The sequence below is a fragment of the Vombatus ursinus genome, unplaced genomic scaffold (genome assembly GCF_900497805.2).
Source record: "Vombatus ursinus unplaced genomic scaffold, bare-nosed wombat genome assembly UNPS02000749.1, whole genome shotgun sequence".
Lineage (NCBI taxonomy): Eukaryota > Metazoa > Chordata > Mammalia > Diprotodontia > Vombatidae > Vombatus > Vombatus ursinus.
The window spans coordinates 1,743,633-1,769,200 of record NW_020940527.1 but is presented as its reverse complement, the minus strand read 5'-3'; the positions used below and the strand labels follow the sequence as shown (position 1 = coordinate 1,769,200).

General features: G+C 49.4%; 1 protein-coding gene across 1 annotated transcript in view; it reads right to left on the bottom strand.

Annotated features, from left to right (window-relative positions):
- Positions 1 to 25,568, bottom strand: part of UNC5B (unc-5 netrin receptor B) — a 241,541-nt gene that overhangs the window by 121,399 nt on the left and 94,574 nt on the right. Inside the window, exons 2-6 of the mRNA XM_027857292.1 lie at positions 16,615 to 17,188; positions 14,771 to 14,930; positions 14,475 to 14,546; positions 13,848 to 14,406; positions 13,727 to 13,816 (exon numbers count right to left, since the gene is read on the bottom strand). Coding sequence (XP_027713093.1) covers positions 13,727 to 13,816; positions 13,848 to 14,406; positions 14,475 to 14,546; positions 14,771 to 14,930; positions 16,615 to 17,188 — 1,455 coding nt within the window. The remainder of the gene's footprint in view (positions 1 to 13,726; positions 13,817 to 13,847; positions 14,407 to 14,474; positions 14,547 to 14,770; positions 14,931 to 16,614; positions 17,189 to 25,568) is intronic.

Sequence of the window (25,568 nt, the reverse complement as noted above, 5' to 3'; positions counted from 1 at the left end):
CAGGCCTGCCTGGCCACTGCTCTGTCAGCCTCGGCCTGGATGAGGTATGTGTAATCCCCAGAGGACAACTCCTGAATGCTAATACTGAGCAAGATGCCAAGAAAAGCAAGCTCACCTCAGCCCTGATGCCAGTCCCCCAACCCAGGGCCCAGATGCGAGAGGGAAGAAGTGGTCGACCCCGGCTGGGCCCCATTGAGTCAAGAAGCCTGCATGCTTTCAGTCCTTTTCACTTACACCCTGCCCGTTCCCTAAAAAGGCCTCAGTTTCCCCAACTGTAAGACAGACAACTCTCCTCGCTCAACAACCCAAGAGCCCAGGGAGAACTACTGATTGAGGAGTTCACAGATCCAGGAAGACCCTTGAGCATTCTTGAGAACAGAGGCCAGATTTCACTGTGTTCTGAAGGTCCCCCTCTAAAGTCACTGCTCCCTGATGAGGAAAGGGAGTTAGCGTGGAGGGCTGTCCCCTAAGACCAGCCCCTCCTCCCCAGTAATCGCCGAATCTCCTAGGTGCTCATTTCTGGTCTGTCCAGCAGTGACATCACACTGAGGTCACCCACCATCTGGAGGTGGGGAGTGGGGGGAAGGGAAGCTAGCCAGCAAGATCATGAACAGTGTTCTTGGAATCCTCACTACTAGCAACTGCTGGTGGGTGCCCAGGCCCCAGGTTGTGCCAGCCGGCGCCTCCTCATCATATTACCCAGCTGCTTGCTTTCCCTTAGACTGTGAGTAATGCCTTCAGACACTCCCCGGGGTCTCCTGGGGCTGCAGGCTCCTGGGTGATTTCAGCCAAACTTGTCCTCCCAAACTCTGAATCAGCAGCATCTCCCAGTGCTGGGAGTGGGGCCAACGTGAGGAACGCTGCACCTAAAGAGACATGCACCAACCCCTTGCACCCCCTACCCACACACCCCTCAAAGTGCAATGTAAATAGGGAATTCTTCAGGCCAGAAAAAAACCGAGGGGAATGAGCCCAGGCTCTGGTGTCAGACACACCCACCAGGGGAGAAAAGGACAATATCAGGGCTTGCTATGGGCAGGAACCCCTCTCCTGGGCCTCTCAAGTCACTGGTTTGGCCAAAACATCCCCAGGGGATTCAACAAATTCACATTCAAGTGACCTGGATCAAAGTAAGCTACTCATACCTGTGAACTCAGGCTCACTTTGTTTCCTACCTGCAGACCCTCCCCTTCCTCCTCTGGAATGCTCATCCACCTCACCAAATCTTCCTGATCCTTCAAGGCCTATCTCTAGCCCACTTCCTTCAGGAAGCTTTTTTTTGTCCTCACTAGACCAAACCACGGCAATGCCTCCCCTCTCTGAGCTCCTTCCTACATGTCCACATCCCACACTCAGGCATACAACACCACCGAGGGCGTTGAGCTGCGTGGTCTCAAAGGTCCTTTCTGCCTCCAAGTTTCTTAACTCACAATATTGTGATTCATTGCTTTGCAGTGTAAGCTTCACAAAGGCACTGACCCGTCTTCTCTTACTTGGCCCTATGGCACCCAACCAAACCATTGGCGCAGGAGTCAAGACAGTAAATTTAATTTTTTTTGTGTGACCTTGGATAAGTCCCTTCCCCTCCTCAAGGTCTCTTCCAGCTCTATGGTTTTGTTACCTCTTGATCTGAGGGAAATGAATTAATACCAGCATTTAGGACCATCCAGGAGGGCAAGAACTTGACTTGACTTATCTCTGCTCCGCTCCCTTCCTAGAGCCTAGCAGGGCACTTTAAGGAGCTAATTCATAAATGTCTGTCCAGTGGAAGTATGATGCTTAGGTATGATCCCAGCCTGGAGGACTGACCTTTCTAGCCCCTATAGTCCAAGGCCCCCTTCATACCCCGTGAGCTAGCAATACCAAGCCCATGGGCGAGAGTATCACGTATCATGAGTCTCAGATCAGGCCAGTGGTAGGGTTCACATTGGTGGTGCCTTCTGCACTGCCCGGCCCATGGATCAGAGGACCACAGTTATGGCAGAAAGGGACCAGTCCAGCCCCACTCACAGACGTGGACACTGAAGCCTACAGAGATCAGTTGACTTGCCTAAGATCACACAGGTATTAAGTAGCAGAGCTAGGATGACAGGCTCAAATATTTGACTGGCAAGTGGAGGATCTAGACCTCCAGCCTCCCTTCCCAGTCATCTCCCTTCTCATGTGCTCTCCATCCAGGCCATTATCTCTACCTCCTGCCCACCAAAAGCCCGGACTACAGCCGTGGTGCTGCCCTGGATGTTGGCTGGCAAGCTTCTACGTGGTCTCACCAGGATCCAGGCCTCCACTTCACTTCCTGATCACTGCCTTGACACTGCCCCTCATTTGTGCCTCCTCTCCCCAGCCAGCTTTCCCTCTCGGTTCTGTCTTCCCCGGTTAGGATGTAAGATCCTTGATGACAAGAGCTGGTTTGTTGGCATGCTTTTGTAACACCTATGCTCAGCATAGTTCCTGGAACATTGTAAAAGCCTGATAAATGCTCTGTCTAGTTTTCTATCTCTCTGTCTCTCAGTGGAAGAGACCTCAGAGCTGTCCAGTCTGACCTCATTTTATGGCTGAGGACTGAAGCCCAGTGAAATGAAGTAATTTTTTCAAGGTCGGAGATATATTAAGTTATCAGGAGCTGGATTTGAACCCAGATTTTCTCACTTCACCTTCAGCGCTCTTTCCACTATTAAATCCAACAGGTCAGTTCTGTTCTCTTCAATGAGAGAAGTAATCTCTGGACCTTTGGGAGGAGAACATACGGAGAGGCTCTCTGTCTATGTGTCTCCTCTCTCTCTCTCTTTCTCTCTCTCTCTCTCTCTCTCTCTCTCTCTCTCTCTCTCTCTCTCTCTCCCCTCCTCCTCCCTCTCTCCCTCCCTCCTTCCTTCCCTCAGTACTTAGGAGGCAGATGATGCTAGGAAACAGAAACCCAGGTCCACAGGATACATGGTTTACAGCTCTGGAGAGAAACCCAGGGACGCATACTGCACACAAGGGCACTCCAGTCGATATATCGACTTTCAGGAGGGGCCTGTGGTAAACACAAGTGGGTCTGGAGGTCTGTCTCTCATCAAGTCCTGGGGGCATTCTCTGATGGAATCGAGGAGGAGGATCACAAAGGGTGAGAGAACTGGATGGGACTCTCTCATTTTATAGAGCACAAAACCCAGGCCTAGAGGAGGCAATGACTTGCCCAAGGTCACAGCTGGTCAGGGGCCAGAGTCCTAATGTCCTTCTTTTCTTTATCCCAAGAAGGAAGTCCCTTGGCATTACTGGGGCTTCCTCTCCTGGGGTGGCCTTCAGCTGAGGCTCCCAGTGAGCCTGGAGGCAGACGGAGTCAATAAGCATTAAAATCCTCAAAATTCGATTTGCCACACTCTTTCAACACATCTCATAGCTCCCCTGCATCATCCAGGGCTAGGACTTGGCAAGTATCTTTGTGAATGGGAGGGATTGGGAGGTCACTAAGGAGATGGCGATGGGCAGGACCCCATGGGGAGAGTCAGGCCACAGCTCCAGAAGCCTGCCTTTGTCCAGTGGGGGCAAAAAGAGCCAGGTCTCTGGGCCTTGACTGAGGTCTCTGCTCCAGCTCACCCAGTCTGAGCCCTGGGACAGTGCTGGCCACAGAAGCATTGGATAAGTGTTGAGCATTCACTTAATGAATAAAAGAGCCTATATAAAGCATGGAGCAGTTCACAGCCTGGTGACTTCACAAATTAGGGCTCAAGCAGAGAACCAGGGGTGCCCCAGCTCTGATCCCCATCCCTCCTTACCCTAAAACAAGTTTTATTCTGATGAGTGTGGAGAGAAGAAACCCAGCCCCCCCCCCCCACACCCCCCCGCCCCCACAGGCCCACCCCCTCCCTATTTCCTTTAGCCCCAGATAACTTTCATCCTTTCCCCTGGCACTTTCCCCTACCCCAGATGTGGAGGTGTCTATGACTGAAGGGACACAGTACTGGATCTGAGCCATGGAGATAGCTCTACTCAGCCGAGGTAAGAGGACAGAATTAGCTCCCCACTAAGATCAGTCTGCCAGCCCCAAAGGGGGGCTTATAAAAACAATGTTGGCTTTTTGAAGCCTCTGGAGAACTGGGAAAGGAGTCAGTGGATCACAGAGTTAGAGATGAAAGAGATCTCAGAGGCCAGCCAGTTCAACCACGTTATTATACAGCTAAGGAAACTGAGGCTCGAGGGGACTAGGTGACTTTTCCAAGGTTATACCATGTAGCAAGTGATAGAGGTGGGATCTGAACCCAGGTCCTCTCTCATGGTGAGAGCCTTGGGATGACCTCCTCCAACCCCCCAACCCTGTCATTGGTACTACAAGAAGGCAACTAGGGAAAAACTGCCTTCTCCTCTCCTCCCAGACCTCAAGGGTAGGAGGAAATATACATGGGGAATGGGGCTATCATCTAGTCCTCAAACTTTTGGGTCTCAAGACCCCAAAGTGTAAAACTCTTAAAAATTCCTGAGGATTCCCCAAAGAGCTTTTGTTTATGCGGGTTATAGCTATAGGTATTTATAATATTAGAAATTAAAATGTCTCAGTACTCTTAGAAAAAGCTCCGACCTCACAAATGCCTGAAAAGGGAGCCCCAGGAGTCCCTGAACTGCACTTTGAGAATCTAGCACCTTCACTTTACAGAGAAGGGCACTGAAGCCGAGAGAGCAAGAGAGATTTGTTGAAGGTCAGAGAGAAAGTAGTTAAGCTGGGCTTCCAGCCCGGATCCTGCCACCAAACCCGGAGCTCTCCCCCACTGTACCCAGGGTTGAAGCCACCTCCCCTCCTCCCTGTGGTCCTCCAGTCCATGGTGAGGTCTGGAGTCAGTGTTCAGGGGGTTCTCCACTGTATTCAGCTGTTATATACAGCCTCTAACCGTTCCCATGTTGTTGGTTTGCATTGGTATTTAACTTGACGTGTGTATATATCTTATCTCCCTTCCTAGCTAGGTGCCCTGAAGGTAGGGGCTGCATCTTCTTTCTGTCTCTGCTTTCTGAAGGTGTCCTTCCACCAGATGTGGGTAGGGAGGGGGAGGTGCTGAAGGCATCATGGACCAGCAGAAGGCTACTTCCTGGCCCCTGGGCACCACCACAGAGGAAGGACGAGGAAAGGGCAGCTGTGCCCCTAAGAGGATGGGTACTAATGTCACTACCAGCAAAGCTCTCAGGGTGGGGCAGATCTTTGGAAAAGAACAGGGTGCCTCCTCTTTCTAGTGCCCCTGCCCCCACCAAGCCCGCTCCCCAGACAGTCAAATCCCCTGGCCCTGAGGCCCTCCTTCTCCAGCAGTGCCCACTGATTAGTTATTCTAATTCAGTTAAACCCTGCCTGCCCCTTCTTGGCCAGTCCCAGGCAGTGAATGTCTCTCCAACTGGTGGTGCCAAGAAACGGCCCCCTGGGGGCAGGAGGTGGGGCCAGGAACACACCTAATGCCCAGGCTAAATAGCACAGGACAGAACAAAACAGCAGCCAGACCTTCACCCACTTCACCCCACTCCAGGGGAGGGGGGCTTCCCCAGAAGGGATTTGGAAAGGTTCCTCCTGGTCCCTGTGGCAATCAGCATGAATATAGAACTGGGAAGCACCTGAGAGGTCAACTAATCCAACCCTTCATTTACAGATAAGGAAACTGAGGCACAGAAGGGTCATGAGAGCATAGGTTTAGAACTGGAGGGGACTTTAAAAGTCATTTAGTCCAACCCCTTTATCTTACAGATGAGGAAACTGAGGCCCAGAAAAATGAAGCAATTTGCCTTAGGTCAAATACCCAAGATTTGATGCAAGATTTGAATCTGCATCCTTTGACTTCAAATTGTGCCCTTTCCCCACTGTATCATTCTGTCTATCATACATACAGCCACAGTCTCTAACCTACACCTACACACACCCCAGCCAATTCCCCTCCTTTCTCTTGCCCATACCCACCCACATCCACCTAACCCTGTGGTTACAGCAGGATCAGGAGCCAGGCTAACTGGGTGATCTTGGACACATCCTACCCTCCCCAATACACACTCACAGTATGACAAACAAATGTATAGAGACACAGATACCTACACGACCTACATGAACACCACTAAGCACAGAAACACTAGCAAAGCCACATCTAAAACACACCCAAGTAAGCACACACGTCCATCTAGACATACAACCCTCTACATGCCTAATGCATGCCACAGCCCCATCCACATGTGTGCTGCCACACGTAATACAGCCCGATACTTTCACATAGAATAAAACACACCCTGATGTCTCCTCTACACATTCACACCCTTTTGTATCCCCCCTACACACAGCAGTATAAACACACCCATAGCACGTTGCCCCCCCCTTCCCTCTCTCCTCACCTCCCCCCTCCCAGAGGAGCACAGGAAGTCGCTAAGCACTGAGGGCAGGCTGTTCTCGAGGTGAGAAGGGTGGCAGCCCCACCATCCTCTGTTTCCTGGTTGCATCACTTATTTAGGGGGGAGAAGGGAGGAGGGAAGTAGAGGTGGGAAAGAAAGGAGGGGAGGCAGGCCGGGTGTGAGGGAGAAGAAAAGGTACCCCAAAACGAGCTGCTGCTGGCTGCCCAGCTCCGTATTAAATCCCCATTGCCAAAGAGATGCTAATCAGCCTGCTTTGTTGCACCAGGTAAATGCGGGAGCTTCCAGCAACTCCAGAGCTTTTGGAGTGAAGGAAGAAGAAACAAAGCAGGGAGGGGGAAGAGAAAGGGGGAGTTGGAGGAGAGAAGTAGCCCGTGATTTATGCAAGCACTTCAGCAAATGTTTTCCCTGGTATTAGCATTGCTAAAGCCAAAAGCACAGGAGAATCAGCAGGGACCTGTGGCTTTAAGCAGCTCTGTGGTTGCAGTAATGAACCCTGGTGTCTCTTCGGGGGGAGGGGGGAGCTCTGACCCAGGGCTCTGACGGTGGAGACGGGGGGGGGGGGGGGGGGGGCCGGGAGAAGGCATTGATCACGGGGAGGAGACGGCCTGGAAGTGAACTCCATCTCAGATGTGAGGGCTTCATTAAATTGGCTCATCTTGCCTTCTTCACCCTATTTGCATCCCTCAACTAAGCCAGTCCAAGTTAGCAGTGTGACCTTGAGCAATTCAACTATCCTGGGCTGCGCCTGCATAACTCAGCTAGGAAGTGAGGATGGGTTACACAAAACAACCTCTAAGTTTTCTTCAGCTTTAATATTCTATTCTTCTAGATCTCTTTAGGCCTGGTTTCCTTATATAACCTACTCTACAGCGTCCCCTGCCCCCCTCCCAACCAGGTACACAAAAATCTGAATCTGTAAGATGGGCTTCCATTGGCCCTCCCAGAGCAACGGAAAGAACGCTATATGTGGAGTCAAAAGATCTGGGTTCAAATCCAGTTTCTGTCTGTTAACTTTATCTGTATGACCAAGCAAATCACTTACACTCTCTGAGTCTCAGTTTCTTCATCTGCAAAGTTAACAGGGTGGACTAGATGACCTCACAAGAGTGGATAAAAGTAAACCAGGACACCATACACAGTGGTTTTGGGAGAGGAGGGCTGCATCTGCTGAGCAGAAAACCCAACAGGTGCTTTCCAAGCCAACTGATCTACGGGCCACGGGAGAACAAAAAAAAATGCCATCTTCCCCCAATTCAAGCTGCCTCCAGGGGGCGGCAGAGGGAGGGCAGGGAAGCGCGCCCCTTCCAGAGATCTCTGAGGCATGCCCCGACTTTCCTTTCCAAGCAGCACAAGGGCCGACCCTGGGTCGTTCTCATTACAGATTTTGGATTTTCTTTCTTTCCAATTGAAAGAAAGACAGAGCACAGATTGGCCTTGTTTGATTTCTTTTCTCCTCTGAAGCTTTAATGATTCCGTTTGTGGGAGTTGTTTAGGAAACTGGTGAGGAGGACGGCGGCAGAAGAGCAGTTTGCTCCAGAAACTCCTGCCGCCCTCTCCCACAGCCCCTTCTCTCTCTTGTCCCATCCGGGAGCTGTGCAATTCTGCCTCTAGCCTCCAGGGGGATCCCCCAGGGCTGGAGGCCACTCTGCTCCCCAGCTGTCACCCAGAGCTCTCTGTCTCTCTCCTCTCTCTCTCCTCTCTTCTCTTTCTCTTCTGTCTTTCTCTTCTTTTCTCTCTCTTCTCTTCTCTTTCTCTTCCCTCTCTCTTTTCTCTCCTCTCTTCTCTCTCCTCTCTTCTCTCCCCTCTTCTCTTTCCCTCCTCTCTCTCTCTCTCTCTCTCTCTCTCTCTCTCTCTCTCTCTCTCTCCCCTCTTCTCCCTCTCCTCTTCCCCCTCTGCCTTCTGTCTGTCTCTCTCTCTTCTCTCCTCTCTCTCTTCCCTTTTCTCTCTCTCCTCTCCTCTCCTCTCCTCTCTCTCTTCCCTCTCTTTTTCTTCTCTCCTCTCTTCTCTTCTCTCTTCCCTCTCTTCACTTCTCTCCCCTCTACTTTCTCTCTCTCTTTCTCTCTCCTCTCCCCCATCTCTCTCTTTCCTTTCTTCTCCCTCTCCTCTCTTCTCTCTCTTCCCTTCTCTCTGTCTCTCTGTCTCTCTCTGTCTCTCTCTCTCTCCCCTATCCTCACCCCATCTTCTTCATTCTCAGTTCCCACTAACTTCATCCCCCCCTCCCTTGGAGGCAGGCGGCAGAGCTACAGGCTCCAAACTGGCTCCCTCCCCCCCCTCCGTCTGTTCACAAGCCCATATGTTCAGTAAGCAGGCTTGGGGTGAGACTCCCCCAACAGGTCTGCACTATTTTGGGTATCCTTGCCTGGTGGGCCAGCCCTACCTATTCCCCCCACACCTAGGGGCTGGGGAGGGTTTAGGAGCCTAGAAGCGACCTCCTTCCTACCCCAGAGACCCCGATCCCCTTTCACAGAGGGACACATCAGCTCAAAGATGGGGCTGAGAGGCAAATCCCATCAAAGGCACTCAATGTCTCAACAACCTAGCTCTCCAATCCATCTGCAGCCCAGAGCAGCCCACCCACCAACAGGGACACTGGATTCCTTGGAAATTGGGGAACAAATCAGGCTGTCGTTGAATACAAAGATCTCTGATGATCTATAAAAAGGAGACTACAAATGGGGGTGGGGCTGCCCACATGGGCTGGGTTTGTTTATACCTTTTAATCTCCCCCCCCCCAATCTGTTTATGAAGGAAGTGTTGCAGAATGGGCCAAATCCAGATGCCGAGTCAGTCCCACTGTGTCCAGTGCCTGGCTGGCGCATAGATGATGCTCAGAGCCTTCGATGTACCTCCAGCTCCAAAGAAGACTCCCACAGTCATCCATCCCCCTCACCTCCAGCTCTGGTCAGGATCACAACACTCACCACTGATGTCCTCAGTCCTCAATTCCTTCAGCCAACTCAATCCTACCAATGGGATTGGCTGCACCCTCACTCATAACTTCCTCCCACTGAAGGAATCAATTTTACAATTCCAGATTGCTCACAGCCCCACCAAGCCCTGCCCAGAGGTCCTGAACCAGTCAGGAAGGGCTGTAATAAGTGCAGTGCAGTGGAAAGACTGAAAGATGCTCACTCTACCACTAATCCACTATATGACCCTGGGAATGGGACTCTGCCTCAGTTTCCTCAGCTGTAAAATGGGAGGGAGTGAATTAAATAATTTCTTGGGTCCCTTCTAGTTCTTAGCTTCTATGGCCTTCCCCACTGCAAGTCTTTGTGGAGGGAAGGGGTAGAGAAAAGGCACTTCCCTGTACTTGGGCTCTAATGAGAAAATTCATTATAACCCTCTTGACTTTCCATTTGTTTAGGTGAGATAGCTACTTGGTAAAGTGTGGAGGCAAGAGGAGGAAAGGAAACACTCCCAGGGATGTGGGAAAAACAAGAGCTTTTAATCATACTTTAAAATGAAGGGCCTGTCATCACACCTTGTTTTCTGCCGAGCTCCTTGCTACCCCAGTATGGCTCAGAGGGAGAAGAATGTTTGATGGAGCTGGGGGGGAGGTTAGGAGTGATCAGGACCAGCCTGGTCCCTTAGAAGTGGTCCCTGCCTGCCTGCCTGCCAGTCTGTCAGTCTGCCATGGGGATCTTCCTCTCAGGGCTAAAGGTTTTATAACTTGATCTCATTCTCCAAATTCAAAAGCCATCAAACTTTATGTTCTCCCAGTTGTCATTTCTTCCTGCACTCTCCCCTTCTCTGCCGTCTCCCCGGGAGTCAGGAGGCAGGCCAGCAGGGTGAGGGTCCCATGTGCAGCGGCATTATCAGGGAGCCCTAGGAAATGAAAACTAAGCAGAGGTGGAGAGGGAGGCTGCCTGGGACAATAGGAGTTAGGTTCAAATCCTGCATCTGATGTTTACTATCTATGTGACCTGGAGGTTGTTTCATGATCTGTAAAATGAGCACCAAATAGATTAATTGGCCTATATGCCCTCTGAAGTCTTTCCATCTCTTTCTGAGGTCCTTTCTACTTCTAGCTCTATAAGAATTATGTTCTTCTATTAGCTGGAGGTCCCAGGTAGAAGCTGCAAATACCCTCTGACCAGGAATCTCTTTGAACAAAAAGAGAAACTAAGGCAGCTAGGTGTGGAAGTGGTTAGGACACTGGACTGGAATCAAGACCTGTGATCCCATCCAGCCTCAGACCCTTACTAGCTGTCTGATCACAGACTTCACTTAACTTCTCTGTGCCTCAGTTTCCTCATCTGTATAAAGGGAATAATACTAGCTCCTACCTCCCAGAGTTATTGTGAGGATAAAATGAGAAAAAGTTTGTAAAGTAATTTGTAAACCTTAAAGCACCATATAAATGCTAGCTATTGTTATTATTAAATAACAGGAAGTTAAAATTCCAGAACAGACTCTGTCGGACAGACTAAGCTCTAGGGAAAGTGAATTTTTTTCTGCCTCGATTTCCATATCTGTAAAATAGAACACTTCAAGGTTTGAAATAACAATAATTACTAACATTTATAACAAATTATATCAAATGCTTGCCTTCTCAATGAGGGGATGGGGAGGGAGGGAGGGAAGGAGGGAGAGGATTTGGAACTCAAAATTTTTTAAAAATATAGTAAAAATTGCTTTTACATGTAATTGGAAAAATATTTTTCAAAAACACTATGTGCCAGGCACTGTGCTAAGTGCTTTATAATTAATATCACATTTGATTTTCACAGTCCTTGGAAGTAAGTGCTGTTATTATTCCCATTTTACAGTTGAGGAAACAGAGGCAACAGAGGTGAAGTGACTTGCTCAGGGTCACACAGCTACTAAGTATGTGAGGCTGGATTTGAGTTAAGGTCATCATAACTCTAGGCCCGCCCTCTATCCCCCAAAATGGGACTAGATAAAGGGAGAAGAAGGAAAAAAAAAAACCTTTGCGCACCTGAAGGAACTGTGTTCTGTATGTATTCTTGCACATTGGAGGACAGAAAGCTCTCCAGCCCACAAATGTAAGGGTTAAACCCCAGATCTGGGGGACCCAAAAGGAAGGAGCCACGGGAAGCTGCACTAGTTAGCAGCTTCTCCAAGGTGCTGGGCATTCAGCACCTGGGTGCAGCCGGTAATGAGCATCATTTAAACCCCAGGTTCAAATACAAGAGAGAGAAATCAAAGCCCATTATTAGAGGCCAGCTCTAACTGGCACTTTACTTTCCAGACCAGGCAGGGACCACGCAGTTTATTAAACAGACACACCGGGACAGCTGTTTCTTCTGGGCTAAACCCTCTCAGAAGAGAGATGACCCAAGATACCCTGCTAGCCCCTAAGACATGCAACAATGAAAGTCCAGCCTAGCAATCTTCAAAGCACCTATCCTCTCCTGATAGTTCAAACTCCCAAACTTGTCTTTGACTCTGCAGGATCAACAGCATGGATTACCAATACCTTGATTTAAAATTCTATGAAAATACTCTCAGCACCTACCCACAAGTCCACATTCCTAGGTGACTTAGAGGATAGAGCTCTGGACTTGGAGTGAGTACAAATGCTGCCCCTGACTTTCTCATCCTCAGTTTTCCCATTTGTAAAATAAAATAGAAATAATAATAGCACCTACTTCCAAGAATAGTTGTGAAGATCAAATGAAATCATATGGTAAGTGCCTTGCAAACCTTAGAAGCTGATAGTATTCTACCATCCCCCTTAAAACAGTACTGTGCATTCCTCAGTGCTCCTTACATCAATTAGTACTTATTTCCAACTTCAGGATTCATGTTTAAACCCCAAAGGCTGCTTGGGAGACTAAATGAGAAGCTTTGGAACTTTACAGCTCAAGAAATAAAAATAAAAACAGAAATAAAGAAAGACTGGGCAGGGAAGAGAGGGAATTGTTTAAACCCAGACCCAGAGCTGCTAACAGGCCCAGTGAGTTGACTAACAAATTATCAGCCCCCCAGGGTGACAGCCATTTGTTATAGTGAAGAGGGGTAGGAGGGAAAAGTAATGTAGTTAACTACCACCCTCCTCCGCCCCCTCCCCCCAAATCACTCAAGATTTGGGCCTGAACTCAAAGAACTTTATTATATAGCACATACACACTCACGTATACAAACAAGAAACATGCACACTGCCAAGTAACCAGCTCTCGGCCTGGGTCCCAGTCCCACCTGCCTGGGCTCTAGGAGAAGATTTCTCTGCTCCTTTTCCCACCTTTCCTTGGGCCCAGCAGACTTATGGTCACTTGGGGAATGAGGAGCCGCTTGGATTAGTGGCTGGGGGTGGGTGGGAAGGCGCGGTATCCCAGTCGAAGAACCGATACCTGCCTGCCCCCCATGCCCCTACATTCTCACAAACGTAGAGACACACGTCCTGCTGGCGGATTTCTTCCTCCCCTACGGCGAAAGCCAGGGCCCTCAGCGTCTTGGGCGCAGCCTTCCCCGGGCGGCCCGATGGAGAGCAGGGAGAATGAGTGACCTACTTAAAGGGGAGCTCAGCCTGATCTGAACCTACCCCACCCTGCCCCACCCTCCCAGCCCTCTGCAGCCCCTGCCCAAACCAGGCTCTTCCCAGCTCGAGCCCCGCAGGGTCATTTCGCTCTCCATTAGCCAGAGCCCCAGAGCTCGGGGTGGCTGCAGACCCCGAAGTGTCGGCGCGCTGGCCTGGGCTCCGCAGCTCCCCTGCCCCGTGTCCAGGCTTCTCGGCTGTTTCCAGCCCGAGAAGAGTGAAAGCCCGAGGCGAAGGAAACGGGACCTGCTACAGCTGCCTGGGAAGTTGTCCGGATAGGACCAGGAGTATCATCGCGCATCCCGAGTGCACAGCGACCGCCCTTCCCTGGTCCCTCCCGGGTTCCTGGGGATCCGGGAGGACCCTGGAGTTGACGCTTTCGCTACCTGGGGGTATGCTCAAGCACCCAACAGAAAGCCTTTGGATCGGGAGAGCAGGGGCCGCCGCCGGGAGCCCTTTTAGCCAGACCTTGCCATCCAAAGTAACGTCCCCAGAGTCAGAACCAGAACCGGAGCCCTAGCCGTCTAGGACGCCACCCCTCCATGCCCTCCCCTCACATGGATCTTCCGGCCACATTTTTCACTTTTCTACAGAAAAGGAAAACCCAATCATCCAACTGGGGACTCTTGGCACCGAACTTTCGGCCTCCTGACTCCCTCTCTCTCCTCGCCCCAAGGGGCAGTAATGGACTCCCCCCGGGGAGCTGCAGGCCAGCAATGACCTTTGGCGAGAGGATGGTCAAGGGCTGGAGGTATGTTAGTGTTTGCGGGATTTTTTGAGAGGGGCGGACCCCTGTGGAAGCGACCAAGGACCCCAGGCGACCGACGCCCCACACCTCGGACCCCCCCGATCCTGGATCCCCAATCTCCGTACCTGCTCCGCACAGCCTCAAGTTCCAGAGCAGTAGCAAGGCCAGGAGGCGCGCCCCCCGCGCTGCCGGGGCCGCCGCCGCCGCGCTCCGAGCTAACATCGCTCCCCGGCCAGGCTCCGGCGCCTCTCCCCCGGGTATCTCTCCCTGGCCCCAGCCTCGCCGCCGCCGCCGCCGCCTCCGCCTCTTCCTTCTCGTCCTCGTCCTCCCGAGTACCTCCAACCTCCGGCCCCCGGCCGCCCGGCCGCGCCAGCCCGTGCCCACCCTGGGGGCACTGCCAGCCACGCTTCAGGGAGGGAGGCACAAGGGCACTGGCACCCGGACGAGGAGCGGTGTGGAGGAGGCGGCCGCCGCCGCTGCGCCGCGCAAGGACTGGGAGCGCGGCTGAGCCCGGTGCCCTCTCCGGTGCCAGGCTACTTCGTGCCCCTCCTTGCCTGCGGGCTCCGGCTGCTCCCTCCGCTGTCTCCGAAGTTGAGCAGCGAGTGAGTGCGGTCAGCGCAGCGCAGCGCAGCCCAAGGCTCCTCCTCCTCTTCCTCCTCCTCCTCCTCCCGGCTGGCAGCCCGCCCGCCCGCGCTCTCCTCCAGCGGCCACTCAGCTGGGCTCCGGCATCCTCCCCTGCCCAGGCCGCCAGCCACAATGCCGAGGTGTCCCGCTTACTCGCCTGAGTCCTGGAGCTTAGGGGAGACTAGGGAGGAGGGAGGGAAAGAAGGAGGGGCCTTGTGAGGAGGGGAGGGCACTAGGGGGGGATCCGACGTCCGCTCGAACGCAGCGCTTGGAAAGGTAGGGGCCCCTCAGGGGGGGGCTCGCAAAGCGCAGAACCCGGTTCTACGGAAAACCCGGCGGGCTGGCACAAACTCCCGGATGGTACTGGACTTCACCTTCCTCTCACCTTCCTAGTTACCCTCCCGGATGGTTCCCCACTCCCTTCCCCCCAATAACCCTTAGCTTCCTCCTTTGAGTAGTTTGTGCTTGCCCCTTCTCTGGTATCTTGTCTTAATTCTGAATGCCTTCTCTGATTGTCACCCACATTCCCTCTCTACTCCCCTCACCTGGGCCCGCTCTCTACAGCTCCACACCCCCACACTGAGTGTGATGGGTTCTGGGCCAGAGACACTAATGTAAAGGGCTGGGGAGCTGCAGTAGTGGGGGAATGGGTGCGGAGGTCGGGCTTCAGACTCTTGAGGATTTCCTCTAATGCAGGGGCTTAACCTGAGGTCCAGATTTCAAGGGGTCTGGAAACCAGGATGGTGAAAAAATGACATCTTTATTTTCGCTAACCTCTAGTTGAGATGTAGTATTTCTTTCAAGTATTTTAAACCATAATTCTGAGGACACCCAAGGCTTCACCAGGCTTCCAAGGGACTCTGGGAAACGGAAAATGTTTAGAACTCCTGTTCTATTGGGTTTAGGGGGGTGGAGTGGAGATACTATTCCCCAAACCTTCTTTCATCTGTCCAAAGTTGAAGGGGCCATATAATCTAGATTCCATAGAATCCCAGCTCACCTTCTTGGAACCCCTTTGCCTCTTTTTCTCTCAAAATCCTTTGGGGGAAATTCTTATCTGGGATTTCCCCTGGGGATGGTAGTTGCCTATGTTATCCTAATGGTCTAATGGGGGGGAAGCTTTGACCTGGGAAGCAGGAGGCCTGGGTTCTAGTCCTGGTTCTGACAGTAACACAAGTTAAGGTCTGAGCCTCAGTTTCTTTATCTGTTACATGAGAGGGCCATGGTCTCTCTGAGATCCTTTCCAGACCAAATTTCCTATGATTTTATTAACTCATGGATTCATTTAAGTGGGGGATTTATGGGGAACAGAGAATTGCTGGGGTGTGTATGTGTCTTCTAATTTCCAGTTTCCACTAGAAGAGGTGGAAGAAGGTTGGGCTATGGGATGAAACAATAAGCATGGGATGAGAGAGAAAAGGCTGTGAAGAAGAAAGGGCTAGGGGGATTGGAAGAGGTTTGTAAGATCACAAATTCTAAGCTGGAATTGACATTTCATTTTACTCCTTCCCTCATTTCACCAAGGAAATGTAGGGCCCAGAAAGGGAAGAGCGCTTGACCAAGGTGGGGCAGGTAATAGGAGCCAGGGCCAGGATTCAAGAACACAAACACTGGATTTGAGTCAGTGCTTTCAACCTAGGCTAGGCCTAATGATGGCTTTTTGCCCTTTTACCCTTCTAGAATTTGACCACCTTTCCAAGAGAAAATCCAGCCCCCCTCCCCAGTTGACAAATATCATGGATCAAGCCCTAACAGAAGCTACAGATGATGAGAGGAAGGGGTCAAACTTCATGACTCATTTGTCACCCATACTTTCCTGCTAATGGGAAGTGTTTCAGGGAGGGAGATTAGAAGTAGCTGCCTCTACGGCCACTCAAAATGGGAAACCAAGTTTGTGGGCCCGGTAAGAAGAGGGGCTATCAATCTTTCCCTTTCCTCCTTAATCTTAGCACCTCCCTTCTCAGACTGCCCTCTAATTTATCCTGTCTGTGTCTTGTGTGTTCATAGTTGTCTGCTCTCCCCAACCTCCCCCCCCACTTAGACTGTAAGCAACTTGAGAGCAAAAGCTGACTTCTGCCTTTCTTTGTATCCCCAGTATTTCCCACGGTGCCTGGCACACAGTAAATGCTTAGTGACTATCTCCCTTCCTTGTCTAATTTGGATGGAGAGTTTGAAAAAGTCCCCTCTAGGGGTCTGGAGGTGGAGGGCTTAGAAATGGAGAGGTACCAAAAGAAATAGGACCTTTCACCCCAGGAAGGTGCCTGGCAAAGGAAGGAAGCAGGTTAGGATTTTTTAACCTGCCTTGGACTTTTCCAGCTCTCCCCGGACTCATCCAGGGGAAGTGGGCTTCAGGGTTGTATTCTGGCCTGGCAGGGGTGGAGAAGGACACCCATAAGCCCTCCAGAGCCCAACAGAATGCCTCCTGGCCAGCAGCCCCGCTCCAAACTCTGCCACTAATTTGGGTGCACACAGATAATGGAGCAAGCTAAGTAGAATCCAGAGCTCCTCCAAACCGGAGTCATCGTGTGTGCTTGTGGGCTGAGGGGGACAGGATCCCACTTGGTAGGTGAGGCCTGTTATTCCACAGCGTCTAGAGCCCAGGAAGGCAAGTGCTGGGCTCAGTGGAAGGATTGGGGGAGGGGGAAACTCTGAGGCCACTCCCCCAATCCTGCCCCTATTGCGTCTGGGATTTAGGAGGAAGAAAAACAGTTCTCCCTGCAACCCCCCACCCCCTTGGGGCTCGAAGACCATAGCGCCTGTCGCTATCTCTGATCTGGTCAGTCTATTTCCCCGATGCGGGCTCCGGGGGATAAGGCAAACAACTGTTCTGGCGCCATGCCCAACTAGCTGGCTCGGGGTCTGCAGAAGCACTGGAGAGATCAGGGGCCTAGCCCTCTCCCTGGAGACGGGCTCCCCACTGGGAGGAGGGAGTACGGTGGCCCTGGAGAAGCTGGGTAGGTGACCTGGCGAGAGGCCCAAAACCCCCAAAAGAAAAGTTGGAGAATCTGTAGTCAAGCCCCAAAAGAAAATGATGTACGGGGTCGTTGATTGATTCATCGTCTTCATAGGTACACGACTACAAAGACACACATGCACACACCTCTGTAGACCCAACCCAAGAGAAACAACTACAAAGACCCTTCTAGACAGCGAACTACAAAGACACACACACACACACACCTCCACCTATAAAGGCAGACGCCACTAAAAAGTAACACCTCCCTATAACTCCAAGGACTGTCACCAGGCAGGCAGCTACAAAGGCCCCACATCATTTCAGGCTGGGAGGCTCATTTGGAAGAAACAAGCATTTATTAAGCACCTTTTGGGTGCACAGAAGAAGTCAGGCCCTGGGGATACTAAGATGGGTGGAAAAATCCCCACAGCACTCAATCCAACTAAACAAGCTGGCCACCTTTTAGACACAGGTATGTTTTCTTGCAAGACAAATACATAAACTCCAGTGTAGCTACGCATGAACTGATCACAATCTCTGCAGAAGGAAAAGACAGTAGAGAAAACCTCTCCATACAGGTTTCAGGGCTCATAAAGCGTCCCTCACAACAATCCAGTGAGATACATTTCACACATATTATTGCTTATTTTACAGATGAAGAAACTGAGTCTGGGAGCTGTTGTAACTTGTTCATCCATGATCACGCGGCCAGTGAATGTCTGAGTGAGGTGGGATTAGAGGCCAAGTCTCCCGAATACAAGCCCAGGGCTATACCCCTCCTACCAGCTGCTCTTTCTCTCAGGGACACGCAACCAAGACTCAGTATCTACCAGGACACACATGCTTTGGAAACCAGAGCTCTCCAGGTTTGGGGGGGGGGTGTTTATTTGAAAAGATTATGCAGCTAGGTAGCAATTATACTAAAGTGCTCTTCTATCTGGAGTTTCAAATTTCAGTGCTCTGTTTAACTCCTGTGGCTGGGGGTGGGGGAGGGAGGTGGACAGACAGCGGATGAGCTGGTTCTCCATCTCCCCTCCCTTCCCCGGACCCAGGATTTTTGTCTCAAGTTTTTGACTCTTTGAAATCACACTTTGAGACAGGGTAGCTCAAGCTTTCTGGCCTCCCCACTCTTGTAATCCTAGTGAGAGAGAGAGCTAACTTCCACTTGGCTCACCACATGCTCACAGGGATTAGGAATTTCCCATTTTCTCCCTATGCCAGTCTCCCTTCATTTTAAGCCAGGAGTGAAAAAGGCAGGGGGAAAAATCCATCTCTTCACCTGATCCCCATTCTTGGTCCCCACCCTGTGCCTCCTGAGTAGCTTTCTCTTCTCCCAGACTCTCCTCCAGGGTCCTTAAGGTTCTAGGAGCCAAATACATGAATTGTCTCTGTCTCTGCCTCTTTCTCTGCCTGGTCCAAAGAGCCACAAAGACTAACTCCTTTGGTTGGTACATACCAACCAAACAGGCCCTGAAATGATGGGACCCAAGGTCTAGCCTGCTTCAGGGCAAAGATTGGTCTAGGTGAGTTGAACTGGATTTGGGAGACTTTTTTTTTTTTAGGGGAAGAAGGATGGGAATGAGCATTTATTAAGCACCTACTCTGTGCCAGGCACTGTACTAAGCACTCTTTACAGATATCTAATTTGATCTTCACAAGAACCCTCAGAGGTAGGTGCTATTGTTACCCCCATTTTACAGTTGAGGAAACTGAGGCTGACAGCTTAAGTAACATGCCCAGGATCATGTAGTTCATAAGTGTCTGAGGTTGGATTGGAACTCAAGACTTCTTGACTGAAAGCCCCACACTCAATCTACTGTGCTCACCTAACTGCCTCAAAACCTTTTAAAAGGTTTAAGAAATCTTCCCTCTTTCCACCTTTTTCTCTGCAGGCAAGTTATGAATACCAGAACGCCAAAGTTAGAAATAACAAGCCATATGGTTTAATCATCTCCCTTTTTCGAGAAGAAAAGGGAAGCCGGGAGAAGGGATGTGAGTTGGTCAAGGTCATGCAGTTAACTAATGGCAGGTGGAGGATTGCTAGCCTAAAATTGTTTCCAATGTCCCCCCACCCCCTCCCACCCCAGCCCAGTTCATCACTCTGTCTCCCCGAATGGATTGGAATGTTGAAAATCTTCAACCAGTGGCAATAGGAGTTGCCTGTGAACTGTGTCTTTAAATAACAATAAAAGCATCTCTGGTGGTATTAATATTAATAATCATGATAAAGTTAGTCTGCTGCCAAAAATAAGCTGGCGAAGAAATCCTGACTGCCGCTGAGGTGCGATCCTGGCAGGCACCACCAGGCGGCGTCCTGAAGCTTTAACCTCTGTGGCCAGAATTTGGAGCCTGGGATTAAGTCTGGGAGGTGAAGCCCCTCCTGCACCCCGCCTCCCCACCCCCCACTACGGACGGACAGATAGACAGACAGATAGACACACACACACACACACACACACACACACACACGCACACGCACACACACACAGAGTTCTGAGTGCATCTGAGATCTTACAGATTCCAAGCTAAAATAATACACACACATGGGAGGGGGGTAGAGACGTGTCCACACACATACCAACCCCTAGACCCTTACTAAATATAGATCCGGGGAAAAGTCGGTAGCAGTAATTTGAAGCAGAGGAAAGAACCTGGGTTTGAGTTCTGGCTGTATAGCTAGGAGTCCAAACTCCAGCAGTCTGACCTTGCAAAAGTTACATTTTGGAATCTGTGCCTCAGTTTCCCCAATCTGTAGATTAAGGGAGCTAGACTCCACTATTTTTCATTGAAGGGCCCTTTCATCTCTGACATTCTATTTCTGACTGGTCAGTTTGGTACATCACTCAGCTCTGTTTTCCCAGGTGCACAGCTGACCCTAGACTATTTGTCCCCAAATAAGACTTAGCTTTTCAAACTCCTAGGGGAAGGGCTCAGCTGAAGCAGTTAGTGGATGTGGTCTAGTGAGGTGGGAGTGGGCTTGGGGGAAGGGTTGCTTATCTTGGTCAAGTCACTTAACTGCCCTGGGCCTCAGTTTCCCCATCTGTAAAATGAAGAGTCTGGACTAAATGGCCCCAAGGTCCCTTCTAGCTTCAGAACTATCATCCTCTGAAATGAAAACAGAGGAGAAAAAAAGCTTTAGAGATACTTGGCATCTCCTGTGAAAACTTCTTCATTATTTCTTCCCCCCCACCCCCACATGCTCAAACTCCTTAACTTACCTCCTTCACACAGTGGATTCCAAAAGGTCTAAGCTTTAAAAGCTTAGAACTACACTAAAACTTTTGGGACACCCATTAATGTGAATGTTTTTTTTCCCAATATTTACAAGGCACTTTCCTCAGAGGCCTGTTAGGTAGTAGTACACATATTATTGTCCCCATTTTTTATAGATGAAAAAACTGAGACTCAGAGAGGCAAGGGATTTGTCCATGGTCCCATAGTTAGCAAGTGTCACAGAGTCAGGACTTGAACCCAGGTCTCTGGATTCTGGGTAAAGCAGCCATCTGAAATCCCTTTCCAAGGGTTAAAAACCCTCAGCGCTAAAACTAGCCACATCCTTCTTCAAGCCCGGCCCACACCTTTCTTAATCGAAGGGGACTGAGCCCACCCCCCAAATACATGTGGGAACACCCTCAACGCTAGGCCTGGCACCACCCCCATCAGGCAGACAAGGAACAGAGAGAAAGGCACCTCCCACGGAGTCCCCACCAACCTCAGGCTCCCTCCTTCCTCTGGGAAATAACATTGGTATCATTGGTGCCAAGAATGCCCGGACAAAGAAATGATGTGCTGTTTTGGAAGGGACATTCAGAAGCCAGAGACTCTGACAGGTATTAGCTGTGTGACACTATGTAAGTCATTTAACCTCATTTTCCTCATTTGTAGGACAGTAACACTTGCATTCTTGATCTCAGGCTTTGTCAACCTCAAAGCACCATCAATGTGTGATCTCTATCTGTTACTAGTATTATTCAGAGTCAGACAGGGAAGAAAACATTATAAAGCACCTACTATGTACCAGGCACTGTGATAACTGCTTTTTACAAATATTATCTTATTTGATCCTAACAACTCTGTGAAATAGGAACTGTTATGATCCCTATTTTACAGTTGAACAAACTGAGGCAAATGGAAGTGAAATGACTTGTCCAGAGTCACACAACCAGGAAGTGCCTAAGGTTGGATTTGAACTCTTGCTGAATATAAGCCCAGCACTCTATTCACTGGGCCAGAGCTGATGACTTGGGTTCTAGCCCTGACCTTTTCTGGGTCTCAGTTTTCTTTCTATTTTTTAAAATTAATTTATTTTGATTTATCAACAATCATTTCCATATGCTTTTGAGTTTAAAATTTTTCTCCCCCTCCCTCCCCACCACCCTCCCTAAGATGGTGCACAATCTGATATAGGCTATACATATACATTCCTGTTAAACATATTTTCACATTAGTGATGTTGTAAGGAAGAATTAGAACCAATAGGAGGAACCACCAGAAAGAGGAAACAAAACTCAACAGAAGAGAAAAAAATAATAGCACATAGTATGCTTCGATCTGCATTCAAACTCCATAGTTCTTTCTTTGGATGTGGATAGCATTTTCCATTATGAGGCCTTTGGAGATGTCTTAGATCCTTGTATTGCTGGGAAGGGTTAAGTTTATCAATAACAGTCATCATACAACGTGGCTGTTACTGTGTATAACGTTCTCCTGATTCTGCTCACTTCACTCAGCATCAGACCATACAAGTCTTTCCAGGTTTTTCTGAAGTCCGCCTGCTCATCATTTCTTATAGCACAATAGTATTCCATTACATTCAGATAACACAATTTGTTTAGCCATTCCCCAATTGATGGGCATCCTCTCAATTTCCAATTCTTTGCCACCACAAAAAGAGCTGCTACAAATATTTTTGGACATGTGGGTCCTTTTCCCATTTGCATGATCTCTTTGGGATACAGCCCTAAAAATGCTATTGCTGGATCAAAGGGTATGCACATTTTGATTGCCTTTGGTCATAGTTCCAAATTGCTCTCCAGAATGGTTGAATCATTTCACAACTCCTCCAATGACGAATTAGTGTTCCAATTTTCCCACATCTTCTCCAACATTTGTCATTTTCTTGTTTCGTCACCTTGGCCAATCTGATAGATGTGATGTGGTACCTTAGAGTTGTTTTGATTTGCATTTCTCTAATGGGACTCAGTTTTCTTATCTGTAAAATGGGGACAATATAACTTGTACTGCTTATCCCACAGGGGTGTTGTCAGGAAAGCTCTTTGTAGACTTTCACGTGCTAGATGATGTGAGGGGCTCTTATTATTGCTAAGAGTCAGAGGACCAAGATTCTAGCCCTGACTCTGCCACTAACTCATTACGGGCTTCAGTGGGCTCTGGACAAGCAGTGTCTAAGCTTCCTTCCATTTCTGACCTTCTCTGATCAGGGGCTGGGGCTGGGGGGGCTCTCAGTCTGTGCAAACAGTTCCCCTGACTGGAGAGAGGGAGGCTCAAAGCTGAGACTGGACTTTGGGCGCCCCTCCCAACAAAAACCAAATAGGGAGATTAGCTTATTCACATAATCTTAGAACTGGAAAGGACCAGCCTCTGGTCAAGTCCCTGCCTCAAGCATCAAGGGGGTGTCTGAGATGACCTCTGAGTTGCCTCTGGCCACTCCCATTTCCTACAAGAATATCAGGTTCTTCCCTTCCTGATTGCTCCAGTCGAACCAGTACCTCCCTGACAGTTGGGCGTCTTTTCCTATTGAGCTCGAATTCACCCTGTCGCCCACCCAACTTGCCCAGTATTTACCTCCAGCAAAAGTATACAGGGAAATAACAGAGTGGCTGCCTATGGAGACAGTTTATCCTCTATATCTCTTCCTTCCTTCCTTCCTCCTTTTCTTCATTCTTTGTTTCCTTCCCTTTCTTTATCATTTTTATTCTTTTCTTTTGTCTTCTTTTTCAGTCTATCTTGCCTTATTATGCCTTCCTCCTCTCTCTCCTTTTCTTTTTTCTCCCTCTCTTTCTCCTTTCCTCTCCTCCTTTTGTTCTTTCCTTCTTTCCTTCCTTCCTTGTTTCTTCCCTCCCTCCCTCCCTTCCTTCTTTTCTTCCTTCCTTCCTCCCTCCCTTCCTTTTTTCTCCATCCCTTTCTTCCTCTTTCCTTCCTCATTCTTTATCTCTCTCTCTCTTACCTTTCTTTTAGCACTCACTGATTCTAATATTAGTCAATTGTGTAGCTCCTCCCTAATTATTTCTTACCTCTTTCCAAACCAGGATATCATCTACAAATAAATGATGCCAATAACTGTTATAGTGCAGAGGTCCCTGAGTTTAGAACCAAGAGTTGCATATTCTAGTCCCGGTTCTGCTACTAGCTTCTTTGTGACCTTGGGCAAGTTATTTGTCTTCAGGCCTCAATTTCCTTCTCTGTAGCATGAAGAAGCTGGACTGGATGATTCCTAAGTGTTCCTCTGATGATCAAAGCACAAGGGACAGTGTGTTGTCATGTCATAGAAACACAAGATTTCTGTTTTACTCAGTACAGGTACCCAATAAGTGGCTGCAGTTTTCTTCTTCTGGATTAAGCGGAATTCTCAAGGTCATGTAATGATTTTCGGAAGTTCCACTGCCCTGTTTATTGTTTCAAGGCAGGAGTGTTGGGGAGGGGGGGTCACTCCAGGAAGCCTTAGCAACACTCCCAGAAAATTATGAAACAGGAGAAGTGTATCTGAAACATTTCCTTGCTTTTTCCTCCTTCCAAGCCTGGGACCTCTTTTGCTCCCAGACAAATGTCAACTAATGCCTGCTACGGTACTTGGCTGACAAGGTATATACCCAGGGAGTATGTGCAACTTCATGAGTTTTGAAGAGCCCCAAATCTTAGAGGCCTAAAGGAATGAAGCTCTAATGGTAAATTTCTAGGAGCAATGACCAGTCCCTCTTTCTAGGGACCCCCAAAAACATTTCCATAAATGGATACCTTTAACTGCTAGTGCTGGGGCTGGTCCTTAGACCTTAGATTGAGTACTGGTTGTCAAAGTAGGTTCAATCAGTAAATTTTTATTAAGCATCTCCTATGTGCCAGGCAATGTGCTTAGCACTGGGGATACAAAAAGAAGCCAAAGACAGTCCCTGTCCTCAAGAAGCTTACATTTTAACGGGGGAAACAACATGCAAACAAATATATACAGAGCAAGCTATCAGATTCAGTGTAATTAAATAGGAAGTAATTAACAGAGGGAATGCATTAGAATTAAGAGGATTTGGGGAAGGCTTCCAATAAAAGAAGGGGTTTTAGTTGGAACTTCATTGAAGCAGAGGCAGGAGAGAATTCTAGGAATGGAGGACAGCCAGAAAAAAAATTCCAGAAGAAATATAGCAAGGATGGAAGAAATGAGGAGTGTTTTTTGGTTTTTTTTTTTTGACATCGGCAGGTTTATAGTCAGAAGAGAATGAACCAGTAGACTGGGAGAGTTTGAAATTAAGTGATAACATGGGAACAATGGAGGGGCAATCTGTTGGAAGAGACTGGGTAGAATGGGGTCACCTGGGTAAGTAGAGGCGTTAGCCTTGTTAAGGAGTAAGGCTACTTCATCATCATATGAGGCAGGGTGAGGGAGGAGAGAAGTGGCAGAGAGCACCTGATTGATAGGAGACAAGGAAGCTCATGGTGAATGGCCTCAACTCTTTTCTGTAAAATATAAAGGTTCTTAGTTGAGAGAGTCAGGGGAGAGAGAGGGAACCATGGGATTAGGAGAGTTGTGGAGGATAGGAATGGATCCAGGGATGAAGGTGGGTAGTGAGGTCTGGGTGACCTACAGGAGCTCAGAGTCACTGGGATGTGAAGGGTATGATTAGGTATAAGACTGTTCATCAACGAGTAGAAGGTGTCACTCCTGAAGGCAAGTGCATTAATGAGATTGGAGGCACATGGCCAGATGGTCCTGTTCTGCAAGTCCTCTGCCCTCCTGAGATCGGAGATTGGACAGAGAAAGGGTGCAGCTGGAGATGGAATTTGAGTCTATTCAGCAGGAGAAAGAAATTGCATTCTCCACCAACTTTCCTCTTCCTCTTCCTCTTCCCTCAAGGGAGGGGTTTAGTAAGAGATGGGAGGCCTTCATCAGACTTTAGCTTGCTTTTCTTTGCCCTGGAACTTCTCCACGTTCCTGTTGGGAGATTGGGCTGACAGTAAGAGTGGAAGTTGTCTCCTGCTGCCAAAGATGGTGATCTGAGCTTTGGGGCAGATGAGAGACCCTGACCCCGATTGATTGCAGCCTTCCCTCAGGGGTCATGCTATGTCCAAACCGGGATGGAAGGCACAAGGTTCTCTGGTGAGAGATCTAAGGTCTTCTCACCTATGAAGGCTGGCTATGAGGTGGCAACAGGAAGTAG